The sequence below is a fragment of the Drosophila serrata genome, unplaced genomic scaffold, assembly GCF_035046125.1.
Source record: "Drosophila serrata isolate PLE 108 unplaced genomic scaffold, ASM3504612v1 contig_347, whole genome shotgun sequence".
Lineage (NCBI taxonomy): Eukaryota > Metazoa > Arthropoda > Insecta > Diptera > Drosophilidae > Drosophila > Drosophila serrata.
This window is the reverse complement of record NW_028257245.1, coordinates 2044369-2062876: the sequence shown is the minus strand read 5'-3', so window position 1 is coordinate 2062876 and position 18508 is coordinate 2044369. Positions and strand designations below refer to the sequence as shown.

The 18508-nt window shown below is 44.4% G+C and overlaps 8 protein-coding genes across 8 annotated transcripts; 3 read left to right on the top strand and 5 right to left on the bottom strand.

Moving 5' to 3' along the window:
• Positions 1-658: 658 nt before the first annotated feature.
• Sec6 (Exocyst complex component Sec6) lies at positions 659-3184 on the bottom strand. Its single transcript, XM_020959507.2, has 2 exons — positions 2108-3184; positions 659-2050 (listed from the first exon to the last, which is right to left on the bottom strand). The coding sequence occupies exons 1-2, from the start codon at positions 3077-3079 to the stop codon at positions 803-805; spliced, it is 2220 nt and encodes a 739-aa protein (XP_020815166.2). The 5' UTR covers positions 3080-3184; the 3' UTR covers positions 659-802.
• On the top strand, positions 3104-7898 carry Atg7 (Autophagy-related 7). The gene is made up of 9 exons (XM_020959698.2): positions 3104-3694; positions 3755-4276; positions 4337-4549; positions 4646-4790; positions 4850-5197; positions 5252-5416; positions 7079-7375; positions 7435-7551; positions 7613-7898. The coding sequence occupies exons 1-9, from the start codon at positions 3498-3500 to the stop codon at positions 7664-7666; spliced, it is 2058 nt and encodes a 685-aa protein (XP_020815357.2). The 5' UTR covers positions 3104-3497; the 3' UTR covers positions 7667-7898.
• Positions 5416-6911, bottom strand: LOC110189568 (32 kDa beta-galactoside-binding lectin). Its single transcript, XM_020959699.2, has 3 exons — positions 6518-6911; positions 5798-6385; positions 5416-5740 (listed from the first exon to the last, which is right to left on the bottom strand). The coding sequence occupies exons 1-3, from the start codon at positions 6607-6609 to the stop codon at positions 5455-5457; spliced, it is 966 nt and encodes a 321-aa protein (XP_020815358.2). The 5' UTR covers positions 6610-6911; the 3' UTR covers positions 5416-5454.
• A 2872-nt stretch (positions 7899-10770) lies between the features above and the next one.
• Positions 10771-12495, top strand: LOC110189663 (cysteine dioxygenase type 1). Its single transcript, XM_020959808.2, has 3 exons — positions 10771-11351; positions 11431-11989; positions 12063-12495. Exons 2-3 carry the CDS (start codon positions 11452-11454, stop codon positions 12239-12241), a joined length of 717 nt encoding a protein of 238 aa, XP_020815467.2. The 5' UTR covers positions 10771-11351; positions 11431-11451; the 3' UTR covers positions 12242-12495.
• On the bottom strand, positions 12201-14676 carry LOC110189664 (TIM double twin CX3C motif protein). Its single transcript, XM_020959809.2, has 3 exons — positions 14541-14676; positions 14301-14465; positions 12201-12785 (listed from the first exon to the last, which is right to left on the bottom strand). Exons 1-3 carry the CDS (start codon positions 14625-14627, stop codon positions 12576-12578), a joined length of 462 nt encoding a protein of 153 aa, XP_020815468.1. The 5' UTR covers positions 14628-14676; the 3' UTR covers positions 12201-12575.
• Positions 14673-15802, bottom strand: LOC110189665 (TIM double twin CX3C motif protein). Its single transcript, XM_020959810.2, has 3 exons — positions 15594-15802; positions 15365-15529; positions 14673-15299 (listed from the first exon to the last, which is right to left on the bottom strand). Exons 1-3 carry the CDS (start codon positions 15678-15680, stop codon positions 15111-15113), a joined length of 441 nt encoding a protein of 146 aa, XP_020815469.1. The 5' UTR covers positions 15681-15802; the 3' UTR covers positions 14673-15110.
• Positions 15803-16273: 471 nt separating this feature from the next.
• On the top strand, positions 16274-17278 carry mRpS28 (mitochondrial ribosomal protein S28). The gene is made up of 3 exons (XM_020959548.2): positions 16274-16806; positions 16869-16990; positions 17053-17278. Exons 1-3 carry the CDS (start codon positions 16528-16530, stop codon positions 17234-17236), a joined length of 585 nt encoding a protein of 194 aa, XP_020815207.2. The 5' UTR covers positions 16274-16527; the 3' UTR covers positions 17237-17278.
• Positions 17229-18382, bottom strand: LOC110189469 (tRNA-specific adenosine-34 deaminase regulatory subunit adat3). The gene has a single exon (XM_020959547.2). It carries the CDS (start codon positions 18380-18382, stop codon positions 17276-17278), a length of 1107 nt encoding a protein of 368 aa, XP_020815206.2. The 3' UTR covers positions 17229-17275.
• Positions 18383-18508: the final 126 nt, after the last annotated feature.

Here is an 18508-nt window from a genome sequence, read left to right as displayed (position 1 = left end):
AAAATTAAAAAATGCAATAATTTAAAAGGGCTATATCTTAAATTTGATAAAAACTTGTTGAAAACTGAAAAAGTTATAATTTGAATGGTATTCATTTCTCGATCGTTCCTATGACAGGTATTAGATATAGTAGCCAAATTTTCATAAAATTTTAACAAAATTGTTGGAATAATATAAAATTGCTATATCTCTAATTTTATAAAATCGTTTGAAAATTGAAAAAGTTGTAATTTTTTTTTGTAAAAATTTTTCGATCGTATATCAATGCCAACAAATTTGATTTCGTAGCTATAAGAAATATACATATGACATCGACTTTAATCTTTGCCTTTACAACATTTTCTGTGATACGAAGATGAGTTCGGTTTTTAAATTAAATTACAATGCCTAATATGAGATACAGAGTTAATTTATTTAAATAAGGAACCAAACGTTACCCCAGGTGTCACAACCAGCAAAATGAAATTACATCCTATGTCATGAATGACAAAATGAAGTTAGTAATAAACATTTAAATAATTGACCAGGGATGTTTGGTTTAAGTTTGACAAAACATTCGCTTTCATTTGTACTAAAAATGTGGCATTGTTTGATCGATGGTTTGGTTAATGTTTAAAACATTTTACTTACAATTCATTTTTTTCCATTTAAAACAATATTTTTAAAGTTAAAAACTTTATTTAATCGGCAATATTTAATCATTGATAAAGCACTTTATATATATTTTACAATCCCAGCTTAAGAGTATATACTGCACATAATGGATCATGGGGAACGGAGGTGAGTGGTTAAGCAGCGTTGTCTACCACAGTTTGTCGCTAAACACGATCTCTTTGAAGATGCAATCCTGTTTGGCAATACTGACAATACTCGCCTTCTTGGACTTCATGGCATCCTGTACCTTTTCGCGCACTTCGGCTGCTTTTACGTCATTTCGGATGTAAAAAAGGCGCACCAAATGGTCCTCGTTTAAGGATGGATAGCTGCCCAGCAATGTGTGGAGGTCCAGGACCAGCAACTCAATATCTGAGCTGAGCAGTGCCGACAGAATGGAGATAAGGTCGAGCGGGGAATCACTCAGAGAGATCTTAGGGGCGATCTTTTCAAAGAATAGCTTAAAACGTTTGGCCTCCGCCTTGATTTTCCGGGTGATGGCGTCGCACTCGGTGCGCGGCTTTGACAGACGCTTTGATAGCAGCGCTCGAATGTAGCGCTTGGCAAGAAGTTTCTGAGCCTCGTTGATCACCATCTCGAAATTATTGGGCCGAAGGTGGTTATAGTCTTGGAAGTAGTCGTCCAGCGTCACGCAGATGGTGTCCACGGCAATGTTACTGGCCAGCCATTTGGCGGTGAAAAGGTCGTTGAAATGGCACTCCATGTCCAGGAAGGCCTCCTCCAGCAAGTAGCTAGCGGCATGCGCCCGAATCCGTTGGAAAGTCACCAGAAGGCGCTCAAAGTCCTCGTAGTGCTCTGTGCGCGACTTGGGCCAGTACAGCTGCTTCATCTGCTGCGCCAGCTCCACCATTTGTTGGCTGTTGTTCACGATGGTGATAATGTAGTGAGTGAAGTACTTGATCTGGTCGCGGTTGCGGAAGTGGTGTTCCTTCAGCTCAATCACATTTTTCAGATACGTCTGGCCAAAAATCTCCACTTGCTGGATGCTCATCACAAGCGCCTTGAATGTCAGCTCCTGGTGAATAGTGTTGGTCACCTGCAGATGCTGATCAATCATTTGGAAGATAATAACTGGCGCCGATGTGTGGTAGTAGTGCTCGTCCTGATCGGGCACCATCTCAGAGAACCACTCCTGTTTTTCCGTTTCAGCAGCCTTGGTCATCCATTCCTGGTAGTTGCGCTGCATATTCTGCAGGTACTCATCCTCCAGCGCCTTGAGATGTTCCGGTCGCAGGAGAGGTCCGATTAACCGATGCACATCCACATTGAGATCAGGGTGAGCCATCAGCTCGACGCCTGGATATGTATGCGTGACCCAAGCCAGCATAGAAACGTATTCATTGCCCTCCAGCCCTGAGCGCACAATGTTGTCCAGCTGAAAGGAAGAGTTTATTTAGATATAAACCAAGGAATCCCACCCGAGGCAACTCACATAACTGGATAGTCCCTCGTGGTAGAACTTGACGTACTCCCCAAATATGTCATAGTGAGGTGGGAAGCAGGGAACGCACAGCGACTTGACCACGCGAAGGTCCTCGAGTATGATCTGGCGCAGAATCTCCAGATCGCGGACTAGCCACATCTTGTTGTCTGCCCGCTCCTCCAGCTTGGAACCCTCGATGCGTGTGACCACCGACTGCTGCAGCACGTCCATAATCATGCGGCGCCATGCTTTCGGCCTTCCCGGTGGCAGGAAACCAGTCACCTTCTGCTGCTGTAGTGCGAACTGGTCGTTCTTCTCCTCCCGCTCAATGATGCGGAGAGCGGTGACGATAATCGTCGGCTTTTTGCGCAGGATGTTCAGCGTCCGGCTGATGTTGATGCGTAGCTTTTTCTCCAGCTCCCGGGACACGGTGTCCACCTTCTCAAAGTGGCGCTTTAACGTGATCTTGTCGGAGGCGTGCTGCTTCGGCTGCTTGTGCAGTTCGTATAGAAGGTCATCCCGCGAATTCTCTAGATCGGCCAGGCACTGGTGGGCATTGAGTAACTTGTCGTCCTCGATCAGGGCCATCGTCTTCTGCACGCTGGCGTCCACGTTGAAGATATGCTTCAGGTTCTCCATGGCGGTGGCGTACTGCGAGTGTTTCGTGTTCTCTTCCCGCACGACCTCCAGGGCGTCGTACACCTCTGGCACGCCCTTCAGCAGGCGCTCCACCTCGTCCATCCGTCGTCTCACCTCACGCACATCCTGCATGCACGTTTCCAGCTGTTTGAGACCCACTCGGACGCCGTCCAGTTGGTTTTGCATTCCGGTCTTAAGCAGTGCCTCAACGGAGGCTTTTTTGCGGGCGATGCGGTGGCGGTACTGCTCTACCTTCTCCAGCTGGCCCGGCCGCTGCAGCATGTTCTGAATGTCCTTGAGCGCCGCCTGGCGCGCCTCTTCCTCCAGCTGCTGCAGATCCATTTTGATATTTACTTTGTTTCTTCGGTTTTCTTTCCTCTTCTGTTTTGGCCAATCTTCGTCAGAAGATGGTTAGTGTGACCGCAGTTCTATGTGGCAAAAAACCACAATTTCGCGGCTTAAATGAGTACAGCGAGTGTTCTGTAAAATAAACGCCTTTAATGGAAGGCTTTTGTGTTAAATATAATTATAAGAAGTCATTGGAACAACAATATTAACTGTTATAGTCACGGAATAAACTTTATTTGCTGAAGAAAAAAGTTTTGTCTCTTTAATATCTGAATATTCATTGGTTAAAGGAATTAGTTAATATACAAGCTTTACTGTAGTTTCGATAAATGCTTTTGTTGGAATATCGCCACCAAGAGCTTTGTTTATTATTTTCAGCCAGTCCCAACGTAAACAACGCCCCCGAAAAAGAATGAGTTCGGAACAAGAGATGATATTGCAATTTGCACCCTGGGAGTCGTTTGTGTCGCCAACTTTTTGGCACAAACTGGCGGAGCTGAAGCTGGACCACGATCGCCTCTCGGACGCGAAGAGATCAATAACTGGACACTACACGAATCGCAATGCCAGCGGTTGTCTTCTGGAGGTGGACTACACAGCCTACAACAGGTGAGTTCGAAGGAAATTTTAGTCTGCCCAAAAGTAATCTTGAATCTCGTTGGTTAACAGGTCATCGCAGCCGCCAAAGTTCAGCCACTCTGCCAGTGGCACTATCTACAACAAGAACACCATTGAAGAGTTCAAGGCCCTGGACAAAGTGCAGCTGCTGGCCGAAGAGGGCAAGAAACTGCTGGCTGATATGTGCAATGGTCGGGTGCTGGCTGATCCTAGTCTGTTGACCCGCTTCTTTGTTCTCTCCTTCGCCGACTTGAAGTGCCACAGCTACTACTATTGGTTCGCCTTTCCCTGCCCCCTGACGCCCACATTAAAACTGCAAGGCGTTGTCCAAAAGCTGCGGGACTTGCCCAATGTCAACAAATATGTAGAGGCCTTGAACAACCTGCCCTCCGAGTCTCAGAACTTTTTTATTCTGTATGCGAATGCAGAGCAGCAGGTTTACGAAGCCCGCAGGTTAAGCTCTCTGGTTGAAGAAGAGGTGGAGCACTATTACTTTTGTTTTGCCGATCCCAGCGAGTACGAGCATCCGGCCTGGTTGATGCGGAACTATGCTGCCTTCCTGCTCCAGCAATGGTGAGGTGTCTTCCTTAATGAATAGTATCTCCTTATAATTTTCACATTATTCTCTCATAGTCCCAGTTATGTTGGCAAAACTCTGAGGTTTCTGGGTCTACGTTACAATCAACAAATGCAAGTTGACGACAGCCGCATTTGGCAGGTAATTCAAACGGAGGCCTTTGATCTAACACAGTTCGGCGACGTAAAATATGTGGGATGGGAGCTAAATAAAAATGCCAAAATGGGGCCAAGAATCGCCCAAATGAAGGACAGCATGGATCCAGCCAAGTAAGCTAGTAACGAATGGCCTAAATGATAGGAAATTTCAGGGGGAATCCCTGTATATTTTTATCTTTTTTCACTATCTCCTACTGTCTTTTGTAGATTGGCTGAAAACTCTGTCAATCTCAACCTTAAACTGATGAAATGGCGCCTGGTTCCCGATCTAAATTTGGAAGTTATCGCCAAAACCAAATGCCTACTCTTTGGAGCGGGCACTCTAGGATGCGCTGTGGCCAGAAATCTCCTGGTGAGCCTACATATACTAATAAAGCACTCGACCTTATTGAGAGTCCTATGAATTTCCAGTCCTGGGGCTTTAAGCACATCACCCTGCTGGACAATGGTAAGGTGGGCTTCTCCAATCCCGTACGCCAGAATCTCTACACCCATGCCGATGCGGTCGCGGGAAACAAGATGAAGGCCACCACTGCTGCTCTGAGGTTGTGTGAAATAAATCCCTCTGCGGAAACAGCAGGGCATGTGTTGGAAATACCCATGCCCGGTCACACAATTGGTGAATCGCTTGTAGCCCAGACGGAGGAGCATTTGTTGGTGATCGAGCAGCAGGTTCGAGACCATGATGTCATCTTCTTGCTTACGGACTCACGCGAGAGCCGCTGGCTTCCCACGCTGCTGGGAGCGGCCAACCAAAAGGTTAGCTATAGATAATCTAAATGTAAAATCCCACTAATCTTTGACCATTTCAAGGTGGTCATCAATGCTGCTCTCGGCTTCGATAGCTACCTGGTGATGCGACATGGCAGCACACGCGACGAGGGCGGCGATGCTAGGGAAGAGATTGAGGGACTCAAGTGCATTGGTGGGAGCCAATTGGGCTGCTACTTTTGCAATGATGTAACGGCGCCGGGAAATGTGAGTTAACAACGTATATATTTTCAGACTTTGTTCAGTTAGACACACTCATAGTCGTGGCGGGAATACTTTTCAAAGCCGCCGCACGTAGGATCGCCGGTCTGCAGGTGATCCACTCCCGTTATCTGAATCACCAGGCCATTAATACTGGTCACTTTGAAGCCCACCAGATTCATCATGGCGTTAGGTGTGCGCCATGCATAGCTGAAGAAGTTGTACCCGTCCACGGCGGTGAGGACTTCTCGTTCCGTAAAGGCCAGCGCCAGTTTGAATTGCTGATTGAAGACGAAGGGGAATCCACCGTGGCGCTCCTCGTTTCCGAATCTAAAAGAAGGGAAGGTTTGAAATGGGAAGGCAATATAGATAGTAGCTAATGCATACTCAAAGTTCTTGTTCATAGAGTTCCGCACCACCACCTTATCATCGAAGCGCACGCTGAAGTGCAGCTCTTCGCGCTTGGTGTCCGAGTCCATGAACTTAAGAATGAACTGGCCCTTCTTGTTTTCGAAGCAGCGGGCTGTGATGACGATCACATGACCAGGACTGAAGAGGATCGGCTGGTCGTTGCTAAACGACTTAAAGTAGTCCGAGGCATGGATCGCGGGCCACGGATTGGGAAACACGGTGCGGTGATCGACTTGCTTGATCACCTGGATCTGATCCCGAATCTCCAGCGCGCGGATCGATCCCAGTGGGATGCGGTACCGGAACCGGCAGAACTCCCGGCTATTTATGGAGATGGCAAAACTGTCCTCGCAGCACAGGATGTACACAAGGAAGAACTCCCCACTGACAATGGGATTGGGCAGCGAATTGCTGTCCAGGACATGGGTTTCCTCCTCGCCCCATGAGCCATGTATGCGGGAATTCCTCACGATCACATCGTTACGGAAATAGACGGAGAAGCGCAGACCAATGTCCGCGTCCGGATCCACCGTGCACTTGGCTGTGCACAGGTTGATGTGGAACCTACCAAAAAGGCCAAAAGCGATCATAATCGGAGTATTAGTCATGAGTCCGATAAGGAAACCAATTTTACAAGCGAAAAGTCAGGGAATGGGTTGCGGCATCTAACCAACTGACTTCCACTCTGGTGCTCACCTTGCCGCACCATCAATGGTCTTGGCCACGACCTCCAGCACATGGCCAAACTCCAGCGGATGGGACAAGTTGCCAGTGTACTCGGTTAACATTATTCCTGCCTGTTTCTCGCCAACAATTACCAATCGAACTCACTATCGCCTGTCCACTGAACAAAAACAAAATGCTTTAGGGCCGGTGGGAGAGACCGGAGTTCACCTTTTCCCGGCTCTCCCGCTTGTCGGAACTTTATCTAATCAGACACGAACGGGCGGAGCAGCGGCGGGAAATATGGTTGCTTGAGTAACTGCTATAACTGCGAGCGCAACTTAATAATTTGTGTACGGGACTAACAAGCTGTTTGTTTAGTTCTCGCTTTGGAGACGTCATTTCTGTTTGCTCGCTTGTTGACACTGCAAAGCTCAGAGAGCTTTCGATCTTCCCACTGCATCGGCCCTAAGCTTCACACCCCCTTAACCTAGATACATTTATTATGATCTTTGACAAACTTTTTTATTTAGAGTCCATTTTTGAAGAAAATTCTCTTTAATTCTTTTTGCTATTTGATTTCTTTTCCTGCAGTCCCTTAAGGATCGCACCTTGGACCAGCAGTGCACCGTTACACGGCCTGGAGTATCTAATATTGCTGCTAGCTATGCCGTAGAACTGCTGGTGGCCCTGCTCCAGCATCCTCTGCGGGAGCTGGCTCCGGCCTATTACGCTCAGAGTGTGCGAGGTAAAGCGGAGGAGGAGGCGACGGGCAAAGTGCCCGAGGGTTTGCTGGGCATTCTACCGCACTCCATCCGGGGTATGCTGTGTAACTATGAGAACATTCTGCCAGCTACCCAGAAGTTTGCCCAATGCATTGCCTGCTCTTCGGTAAGATTAGTTTGGGACTTTTAATGTAATAATAACAAATAATAATAATTATTTTACAGCCTGTTTTGGAGGCATACAGAAAGGAGGGTCATACATTCCTCTTTAAAACTTTTGAAACAGCCAAGTATCTTGAGGATTTGACTGGAATTTCGGAGTTCAAGCGCTTAAATAGCGAGGTTTGTGACCATAATGCCTTAAGTTAACATAAAATAATTACAATTTGTTAATTTATTTCAGATAATAGACTTTGATGACGAGGAATTTGATATGTCAGAGGAAGATGAAGATTAAAGGGTCGCACTTAATTGATTTTCACTACTTCCGCTTTGAAAACTAATTAAGCTTATCGAGGCTTTGAGCAAGAAATTTGGATTTATCCAGACAGTATATTTTATCAAAGCTATTGCAGCATTTAAAAGTTCAATGTGTAAGCCAAAAATGTATGTTTTTCCATGTACTTTATCTAGTCATTAAGTAAATTGTGTAACAATCGTCTGAAATTAAATGAAAAATTGTAACATAACTGATTACATTTTAATGGACATTCGATTCACTTGCTTTACCTATTTTTAATATAAATACAAAATAAAAGTTTCCGTTAAATTACAAGTCCCGGCTTTTGGCCCTTGTTGTTCGCTGAATACGTTCCTGCTGATAAGAGCATCCGATTCAAACGCGCAAAATATTATTCTGATTTGAGAATTCCCCCCGCTTTTTATGATTGAAAAATATAAAAATATTTGTGTTCGGTCAATGAAATCATTTTATTAACTGCATTCTTCAAGGCAAGCGCAAAGGCACGAAAACAATGTTGAATTTTGTCTTGTCTTGTATTGTATATTTAAATTATTTACATACCTAGTGGGTTGGCATTGCTAAAAGAATAGTTCAAAGTTGAATAAACTTGGTTAGAAAGCCACGAGCTGAGCGCATATGCTAAATAGCTCTCGTTTGGGCCAGCAAAAAAAATTGTGTTAAAGATAGCTGACATTTTTCAGATACACTCGCGATTTTAATTTAAAAATCTCATATTGTTATTATATAATTATTATTATTTTTTTATAATATATCATTATTATCGTTATCATTTCTGTTATTATATTGAATCCAGGCCCATATGTACCATATTTTCCTTCCCATATCCTAAACGTCTGGTTATGTTCTAATGGCTCTAACCGATTCCGGCAACAATAAATATAATAAATTTAAAAATAAAATAATAATTTATATTATTAATATGTTTAAAAATATGCAAACATATTAAACAATAATCAAATTTAATGACCATTGTATATATTAACATTTTATAGAATATTTCTCATCCACATTTAAGGTAATTTGAAATATACAGCAATACACACAAAATTTTTAATTTGAGTAAATTCATTTTAAAATGTGTATTTTCAATATGTTTAAATGGTTTCTTATAGCCTACCGGACTCTAATTAGCTACTACAAACTACCGTGCAGATTGATTAGTGAACACAAATGTGAAATTGGGTTTTTGCGCTTTGAAGCAAGCTTTAGGGACTCGTTTCAAGTGTTTTAAGATTTTGAAACCGGTTTTAGGTTTTCAAAAACAACAAAGGAATAAAAAGGAAACCTAATGGATCATTTCAAAATGAATATAAATAAATTGTTTTATTTCAATACAAATTCTAGACTTTTCATTGTTCTCTTGAGAAAATGGGTAAATGCAAATGTAACAACAACAGAGTCAGGCCAAGTGTTTTGAGATAAATAAATAGTGGCAAGCGGCACTTGACACCAAAATCGAAGAGGGGCTGAAAAAGGTTTCAAAAACCCTTTCGTCTTTCATCAGTTTTAACCCCAGGGCAACATGCAAGTCGCACCAACGGCCATTTCTCTTGACCAAATACGCAAATAAGAAAGAAGACTGCCTAAAACGTCACAAGCCCTATAATTAATAGTTAAGGCCGTCCGGGAAGGGGGAGGAGAAATGTATCGGCCAGGTAGCTCAACCTCGGAGATCTTGACATCGGTAGCATAAATTTCGGGCCAACAACTGAGCAAACAACAACAAGCAGTGCCGACTCAGGCCAGGCCAGGTTGCGGCGCTGAGTTGAAACCGCTTTGAGTTTCGACTCGCAGGTGGTAAAAGCACTCAAAATGCCATTCGAGTGTCGCGTTGCCTCTGCCGGCGTCGCAAATTGTCACTCGAATTGCGTTTTGAGTGGAAATTGCGGCTCTGCCGGCCAAGATCTCCATAAATTGGTGAAAGATACCCAAAACGGCACACAAACCAAGTGGCGCGCATCCAGGGTGGCAACTTAGCCATAGTGCAAATTCGAAAAAGTGCAAGTCTAAGTCTCAAGTCCTGTGAAAGCAAGAGTTATTCCTTGAAAAGTGCAAGTTACAAAAATTCAAAATTATTCAGTTACTGTAAGAGAAGAAAGAAAAGTTCAACTATTTCAGCAAAATGGTGAGTCCTGCATCCTAGTATTTACTTTTCTTAGTTTCCCAAGCTAGGTTTATTGAACTTGGCTGGAAAATTGCCTCCTGCTTTCCAGCAATTTTTCAAATTGCTTGTGCTTTCTGTTGGCTTAATATTGACGCAGCTTGTAGTTATGTTTTTGTTTGCCTCGTTTTTGCCATTGGCCTTAACTTGTTGCGAAAGTTGGCTACTGCCAAGTTGGCACATTAGTGCTGTTGTCCGTTGCAAAACAATTTTTCAAATACCAAACCAAAAACCCAAAATATCATGATGTGGTGCGGGGGGAAATTATTTAATAATACAGCTCGGGGGGGTCTCGTTAAAAAAAAAACTATTATTTTTATGGTGACAAGTTCACTGGCGTTGTGACATTGCAGTTGGAAAAGTGTTCATGAAAAGTGTTATATGTTATTTAAACCCCTTTTTGGAGGAAAGCAAAGAACGAAGAACCATAAAAGAACTTTTGTTTGGTCAGTTGTTTGATTTGTAGGGAGAAAGTAAGGTCAGTCATTAGTCATTTACAAACTTCCTGAATCACAAAGAGAACTCAAATGCATCACTCACTCGATGACTTTAAATTAAAGCCAGATTTTAAAAGATAAAGGAGACAATTAAGGCCTACATTATATACCTGAAAGTAGGCAATAATTTAAAAATTTTTCTTGAGAACAAAAAGAATTTCAATCTCTCATACTTTATTGGCTCTTAAACTTTGACCCCTTTTAGCAGAGAAAGCTGGTCTTTGATGAGACAAAATTCGAAAGCTAATAAATTTGCATTGAAGTGGAAATTTAAAACCTCTGAACTGAGCAACAAAATGGCGCATTTTAAATGGTAAAATCCCAAGGATCCAATATTATTTTCAAGAAAAACATCACCTTAAGATTTAATGGACATGCGTCAGCAGCCAGATTAGAGCAAATCGAACCAGCTATCATTGGTGACAAACGGGGACCCTCCGTATCAGCAACAAGAAAACATATATTCGGCCATTGGGCAGATAATAGAATAGAAATTTGTTTTTTATTCGCCGAACGGTCCCATTAGAGCGTCGTTAACCTCTGGTCCAGAAAATCAGGCAGGCACATCTGTTGGAGAGCCCCTCCTGGCAACATTCGATGCCTAGCTATTGATAGTAAGCCCGGCGATAATCACTTCTTGTTTTTGTCCGGGCTTGTGCCTCCGCCTTACGTACGTCCGATCGATCCATGCTGATTATATAGGAGCGAACCAGGAGAGTCAATCTCCAGAAGACGGGGTGTCAGTTCAGTTGGGATTGTCAGTCGAGGTGGAACGTGTGCGCGATTACACTTACTGGAAGCGAATTCAATCTTTTCACACAACAACCGATCGGAATATATATATATATATATATATATACATATATATATATAGACATTAGCCATCCGCTATCAGCTATCAGCTAGCATCGATCATAGATCATCGATCATAGAACGTCGTAATTCATCTAAATCAATTGAGGAACGAGCTATAAAGAGATTCTCCTCCATATATATAGAGGTAGTTTTCCACGCCCTTCAGCTCTCTATGATCCCTCACTGAACAAAATCCCTAACTCTTTCCCGCCTTCGAACCCTAGGTCAATCAGACTAAGCCCAAGATGGCCCTGTCCAAAATAGATTCGGAGATCGAGCAGGTGGACCAAGAGAAGTACCTGCGCCAGGCCACCAGCTACTATCAGGCGCTGGAGAAGCCCCTCAAGTACGGGCCTGCCGTGGACAGCCTTCCCGACTTGATCGCCGCCCTTCATCGCGAGTTCGAGTCCAACTACGTCAACATCGAGATGGTGAACCACCTGATGCTCTCGTACAAGTCGAATCCCCGGGAGTGGCGGAAGTACGCCAAGTTCGATCGTTACAGCTACACCCGGAACCTGGTGGATGCTGGCAATGGCAAGTTTAATCTGCTGATCCTGTGCTGGGGCGAAGGACACGGCTCCTCGGTGCACGACCATGCCGACTCCCATTGCTTTATGAAGATGCTGAAGGGGGATCTGCGAGAGAAGCGCTACGAGTACCCCAATCGCTCTGGCAGGGATACGGGACGAGGCCACCATCCCGATGGCGAGATCGACAGCCGGGAGCTGGTTGAGATCGGGGAGACACCCTTTGCCGTCAATGATGTGGCTTATATAAATGGTGAGGAACATCACTCGAACTTTTAAGGGGATTTCCACTTACTTTGGGGTTTTCCATTCCTCGTTTTCTGCAGATAACCTAGGACTGCATCGCGTGGAGAATCCCAGCCACTCGGACACCTCCGTTTCGCTGCATCTCTACTGTCCGCCATTCGACCAGTGTTCGGTGTTCCAGGACAGTCAGAAGAAGACCACCGCCAAGGTGACTTTCTGGAGCAAGTACGGCGTTAGGACGAAGCTGAACGAGCAGTAGATCCCAGCCAGATCCCAAATACAATTATTGTTGCATATTGCTAAGAATCTTTATTACTAGATATTTAACGTGCTAGGGCCTAAGGAGATCCGGGATCGGAATCGGGCGAGAGGGCCACGTGGGCACTGGATTAGCTGATAAGCCCTCATCCGATAAGCCCATCCGTCTTCCCGGATCGCAGTTTCGTTCTAAGTGTATCTTTAGCCTTAGTTTAGCTCTACCAAAAATCTTCAATATATAAGTGAAATCATTGACATCTCCCGAATGGTGTATTTAATGCTCCGAGAAGCGAGCTTCCCGGGTGGTTTTCCAGTTTCAGAACAAAAAAAAAAATTCAGATATCCAACCTGGTGTCCCGTATGGGAGACCGTTTGGGTGGACCCCGCTCCAGGGTCTGCTTGATGGACTTCAACAGGGCGGGTAATAGGTCGATGTGCTTGTCCACACAGTTGCCCGTGCAGCCCTCGAAGATGTGCTGGGATCGGGCCATGTCCCGGTTGCTTGGATTGCTGGGAAGACTGGAGCGAGCATCGCTGTTGCAATCCTGTGGGTAAGATTAGACAAGAAATTTAAAATAACTATCTGCAGGAACCAAATCTAAGATAACCTTAAGAGGCTTTAATAAAGTTAACTTTAGTTACATTCAGATGGAAAGTCGTTCATTAAACTGAAAGAAGCTATTATAATCTATTTAAGTAAATTTTACTTTTAGTGAAACTGAAAAGATGAGCAGGAACAGTCATATGAGTAATATTCTACCTTTTTCATTTTCAAACTTGGTGCCGTGTAAACTTATTACAATTAAATGGCTCGAAATTCAAGTTAATGACATTCTCTCGTGTCGTTCCTAAGCTTGCTAACTTACACGCTGAACTGCTGCTCTTTGGAAAGAATTAATTCTGTTGATGATTTGGGGGTCCGCTTGGACCCCAAGCTTGACATTATTGATCATATTTCGTCAATAGTGAATAGAGATGTGCTTGGATTTATTAAACGGCGGTCGAAGGAATTCAATGACCCCTATGTTACTAAATTGTTATTTACTTCTTTAGTTCGTCCTATCTTAGAATATGGATACTGCGTTTGAAGCCCTCAGTACAGCGTTCATAGCAAACGGTTCAAAAGAACTTTTTACTTTTTGCTTTACGCGGTTTAAATTGGGATGCAAACCTAAGATTACTCTCCTACTCAAATTAACTCCTATTAATAAACTTACTGCCAATCGTAGAACGATGCTAGGAATAACCTTTATTTTTAACCTTATCCATGGTGATGTGGAAAGTGCTGACTTGTTGAGTCAGCTTAATTTCCACGTACCATGCAGAGCTACTAGATCCTATATCCCATTAGTGTTGCGCCACTGTAGAACCTCCGAACTGCATGAACCTTTTAGAGTGTTATGTGCAAATTATAATGATTTGTACACCCTAATCTCTAACGTAGATACCCCTCCCAAATGAAAATCTTTAATACTAACGCACTTAGTAATGCAAGCAAACATCCTGGCAGCACGCCGGTGGTCAATTTCCTCGTTTCCTTTCTTTCCTATATTTTCCATCGCGCTTACTAACACCTAACCCAAACAGGCACGTGCCTGGTGTCATACGGGCCACTTGAATGTACTGACCTAGTGTATCATCGTCCAATATTGAATAGGAAAAAAGTCCAATCCGCCTTAAATCGGCTTAATAGCTACATGAAATATTAAAGTTTCAAATAGAAGTTAGTTCTATTATTAAGAGATCAGATGGACCAACTTGGATGGATTGAAAATACTAAGGCGATATAAATACATTTTTCGAAAGTATCGTATGTTTTACACATATCATTCTTTTACGGACAATATACACTTTAGTAACGCCAATATCAGCCCATATTAACTAATTGGCAGCATATTTTTTGCCTCAAAAATCTTGTCTGTAGTTGATTGTTAAGCGGATGGAAAGTCTTAAGTATAAAAAATATTGTCTAAGTAGCCGGTCAAACCCTAATGTGCTCTTAAAAAGTTCAGGAAACCCAAGCAAGGAGCTAGAAATGAAAACCAAGAACAGGATCCTACCCTGACACAGTTCTGCAGGCGGTTTTGGAACTGTCCTAGTTCGTGTTGCAGATAATCCTGGGCATCCATCAGAGGTCCGGCGCACTTCTCGATGCAGTTCTGCACAGTCTCCAGCGTTCCGCGCTCGTCGTCGCAACACTTGGCCGCACAGCGATGCATCGCGGACTTCGCACCAATATATCAGAAAGATTGGTTTTAGCGAGAGAGCACTTCCACTCAAGAAGGAGACCACACACTCACCTGCATCCGACGCAAGTGGGTGCGGTACATGTCCTCGATCATTTCGCTAATGGCACTCTCCAAGCGTTTCTTCTGCTGTTCCGCCATTGACCCAATTTTAAAAATTAACAATTTGGAAATAAACAATTTAAATCTGGCTTTGACAGCTTTTCAGTTGAATTTTGTATTTTAAAATGTGATGGAAACATGACTCCAGGAAGTTGTAAAGCTAGAAAAGGTGTAAAATAGCTCCAGAGCTAGTAACACTATATATTTGCACGGTAATTATGGTAAACGAGTTTCAACAACTTAATAGCAGAGCTCTTAAAATTGGCTCAATCCTTTTGATCATTTGAATGCACTCCCAAGCAACTTACAATAGTCTACTTTCCAGTAGCTATGCCGAACTCAGACCTTAGCTTAATACACTTCTAAGGTATGTGTTATGTCCTGGAGAGCTAATACGGCTCTAGTTCCGTTTTCTCGATTTTTTTCTTTCGATAGAGTCCGCGAGCTGGAACCGCAACTTTACTGACTTTAAGTGATACAGGATCCCTGCGAGCTCTGCTTTATAGGTTAATAGAAATGCAGCTAGACTTGGGGAATGCTCTCGGGTCCTTTTGAGAGCACAGCCTTCATTGTCTTCATCATGCCGGGTATGAGGCCCACGTGCTTGTCTACGCACTGGACGGCACAGCGCTCGAATTGATCGGTGTATTTGGCTATTTGGTCCTCGTTGGGATTGGGTGGCATCTTCACCTTTACATCGTCGTTACATTGCTAAGGGAAGGGAATAATAAATTAATAGGTAACAGGAATTTAAATGTTTAATTTTTTGGACATACCATGACGCAACGTTGCAGTCTTCCCTGAAACTCTCCCAGTTCGTGCTGGACATAATTTTGAGCTCGTGTCATGGGCGTGGAACAGCGATCGATGCACCTCTGGACGCTATCCGCAGAGGAGGTTCCATCCTGACAGCACTTGGCGGCGCACAGATGCATCTCATTCTGGTTAGGATCAGGAAAGATGAAACAATGCCGGTTGATGTTTCCTAGGGGGCCGGGAACTTACCTGCATTCTGCGCAGGTACGTCTTGTCCATGTCTTCGATGGCCTCCGTTACGGCGGACTCGATGCGTTGACGCTGTGCCTGGATCATTTTGCTAATTAAAATGTAGATTTACGCCAAAAAACTGATTTCGTAATATCAAAATAAATGCCGGCAGCGTGTTTTTTGTAATCCTAGCGATGTGCCAGTCCAGCTGCTATTTATCGATTATCTTATTATTTGCTATCAAAAACATCGATGATTCTTAGCGGAATGTTTAAAATATATAAATATAATATAAGCTATATTTTTCCAAAAACAAATATTTTATACCATAATTGATGAATAAACAAATTGAGTTTAGACTTTTTATTTGAAAATGTGTTGAAAACCTGGCTTAAGAGGAAGTAAAACTAATTTACTAATTATGATAAACGAGTTTCAACATCTTAATAGTTAGACGTGGAGACTGCTCCTCGATCCTTTCGAGAGCACAGCCCTCATGAGTATTCATCATTTCGGGTAAGGCCTCTTTGGGATTGAGTGGCATTTCTAGCTTAACATGGTACTGGCATTGCTAATAAAGGATTATTTCATTATTTAACCATATGGCGCAACGCTTCATTAAGAGTATTATTATTAAGAGTAATATTAAAATATGGTGGCAGGAAAATGACATTCTTGTCCATTTCGTCGATGGCCACATCCGTATTAGACTCGATGCGTTGACACTGTCCTTGGGGCATGTTACTAATTAATGTCTTGATTACTTTGTGTTGTTTATTTTAAGCTGTTGAATTAAATCTCAATTCAATATGTCAAGACCGGCACTCTAGCGATGTGCAAGATCAGCTGCGTTTTATCGATAATTATATGTTCTTCGATAACGGAGTATCTTCTTCTTGAGTGTTTTCCAAATTGTTGTTTTTCTTTTTGTCAGAAATATTGAATAAAAGTCATGTCGCTGTTGCAAAAACTAAGCAAATCAGCGCTTCAGGTGAGCTCATTTGATGGCCGCAGGCGGATGCCAGTGGCCTTGCGCTTGCTGAGTGGAGAAACGGAGAAAGGACCAGCGGTGGAGACGGTGGCTCCCGTGGAGACTGCGACGGAGAGCAGCGGCAGCAAGGGAGGATTCGCTCGTGCTTTCGACAAGTATACGGCTCCTGCCACGCCTGAGCAGCCGCCGGAGGACAACCAGAACTTCGCCTCTTTGCTGAGGAACTCCAAGTTCGTGGATGTAAGTGGCGGCAGAGTATCCCCCATTTGGTTTATGTAATAATCTCTTAATTCCGGGAGCAGTTGGGCAGTGCTGAGGGCAAGGTGGTCAGTGGCAAGATATTCCATGTGGTGGGCGATGATCTCTACATAGACTTTGGGTGGAAGTTTCACTGCGTCTGCACTCGACCAGCTCGCAATGCCAGGTGAGAGAGTACTCTTTACTCAAAGATAGAACACAATTCTTAGAGTTCTCATTTACCCGCAGCGACTATGTCAAGGGAGCGCGCGTCCGCCTGCGCGTCAAGGATCTGGAACTGTCCACCCGTTTCCTGGGCTCATCCAAGGATATTACTATTCTGGAGGCTGACTGCCAGCTGCTAGGCCTCCTGTCCTCGCCCACCCGCCAGTCGACAACCAGAACGGCGCCCAAGATGGAAGACATCTTTTAAATCATTTATTTTGTGCATTAAATCAAGGTTCGTTAATCGTTACGTCAGTTTTGCGTCCTGTTTTGTCGTAAACTGGAACACCTCGTAGTGGTGGTTCAGCTCTCGCACCGTGTGTAGTTGGAATCGCGTGACGAGGGCTCCGTTCTCGGAGGTCCTCAGAAAGAACACTCTTTTCGCTCGGCTGTGAACCAAGGCCATGGAGCACATAAGGCAGGGTTCTTGCAGAAGATACACATCGTAGCCGGTGCACAGGTAAGGTCCAAACTTGGCTAGGTTGTCGGCTCCTTGATCCTGCTGCTGCTGCTTTACTTCATCGGTTCTCCCCGTCTCCGCCCCGAATTCCAGGTGTTTGCAATCCTCGTCCTTGTTCAGGTATTCATAGTAGGCTGTGGGAATGCCTCGCAGTGTGGTTTTCGCTCCAGCTTCTGGGTCCTCGGCGAAGGTTAGGTCTGTTGCAGTGGCTCCTCCTTGCTGGCTCCGCGCAACATAATCCACTAGCAGCATGCTGCAGTGCTCGTGCGGACTTCGGGACGCTTCACCTCCAGCAATGGCAACGATGCTGGGTTGTCGTGGGTCCACACAGATACCCACTGGCCCACCGGCATTCACATCCCGCGAAAGCCTCACCAGCAGCTGGGCCACCCGCTTGTGAAATCGACGTTGCTCGGAGCTGAAGTTGCTGCCGTTTCGCAGGGACTCCGAGTAGTGGTTCGGGTGGAACTTGCAGGGCCAGTGCCGCAGTGTCTTCTCGTACTGCACCCTCAGTCGAGGCATGCGTTCTGGCACCTCGACCACCCGTACTTCCTGGCACAGCGCCCGGAGTACGTGTTCCGAGAAAGCAAAGCGTTGCAGGTGCTGCTCCAGGGTCTCCGATGCCTCGATATCGGAGCTGGGACAGATGAGCACACTGCGGTCGTGTACGCGCTTTAGATGATGGAAGTGTGGCAGCTTCTGGGACAACTCCTGGATCACCGCCTGCAGCTGCTGCTTCGTCTCCAACTGGCAGCTGTGCGCCTTTACCAGTTTTATATCCCGATCGAACTCATCGGACAGAATGGCCCGGATGCCGTTGATGTCCTCTTCCTCAACTGGGGTGAGGGATTCCCTCCGGGCACGTTTAATAGGAGGCGAAGCAGTTAAATCCATTTGTTATTATGTTTTATTTTCCAGCGGTGATGCCAACTCTTTTGAAGAAAGCTAGAAAGCAGCCAAAGTCCGAATAGTTAAAATATTTGTTTAAGTTTGTTTAAAACACTAACTATATAAATTATT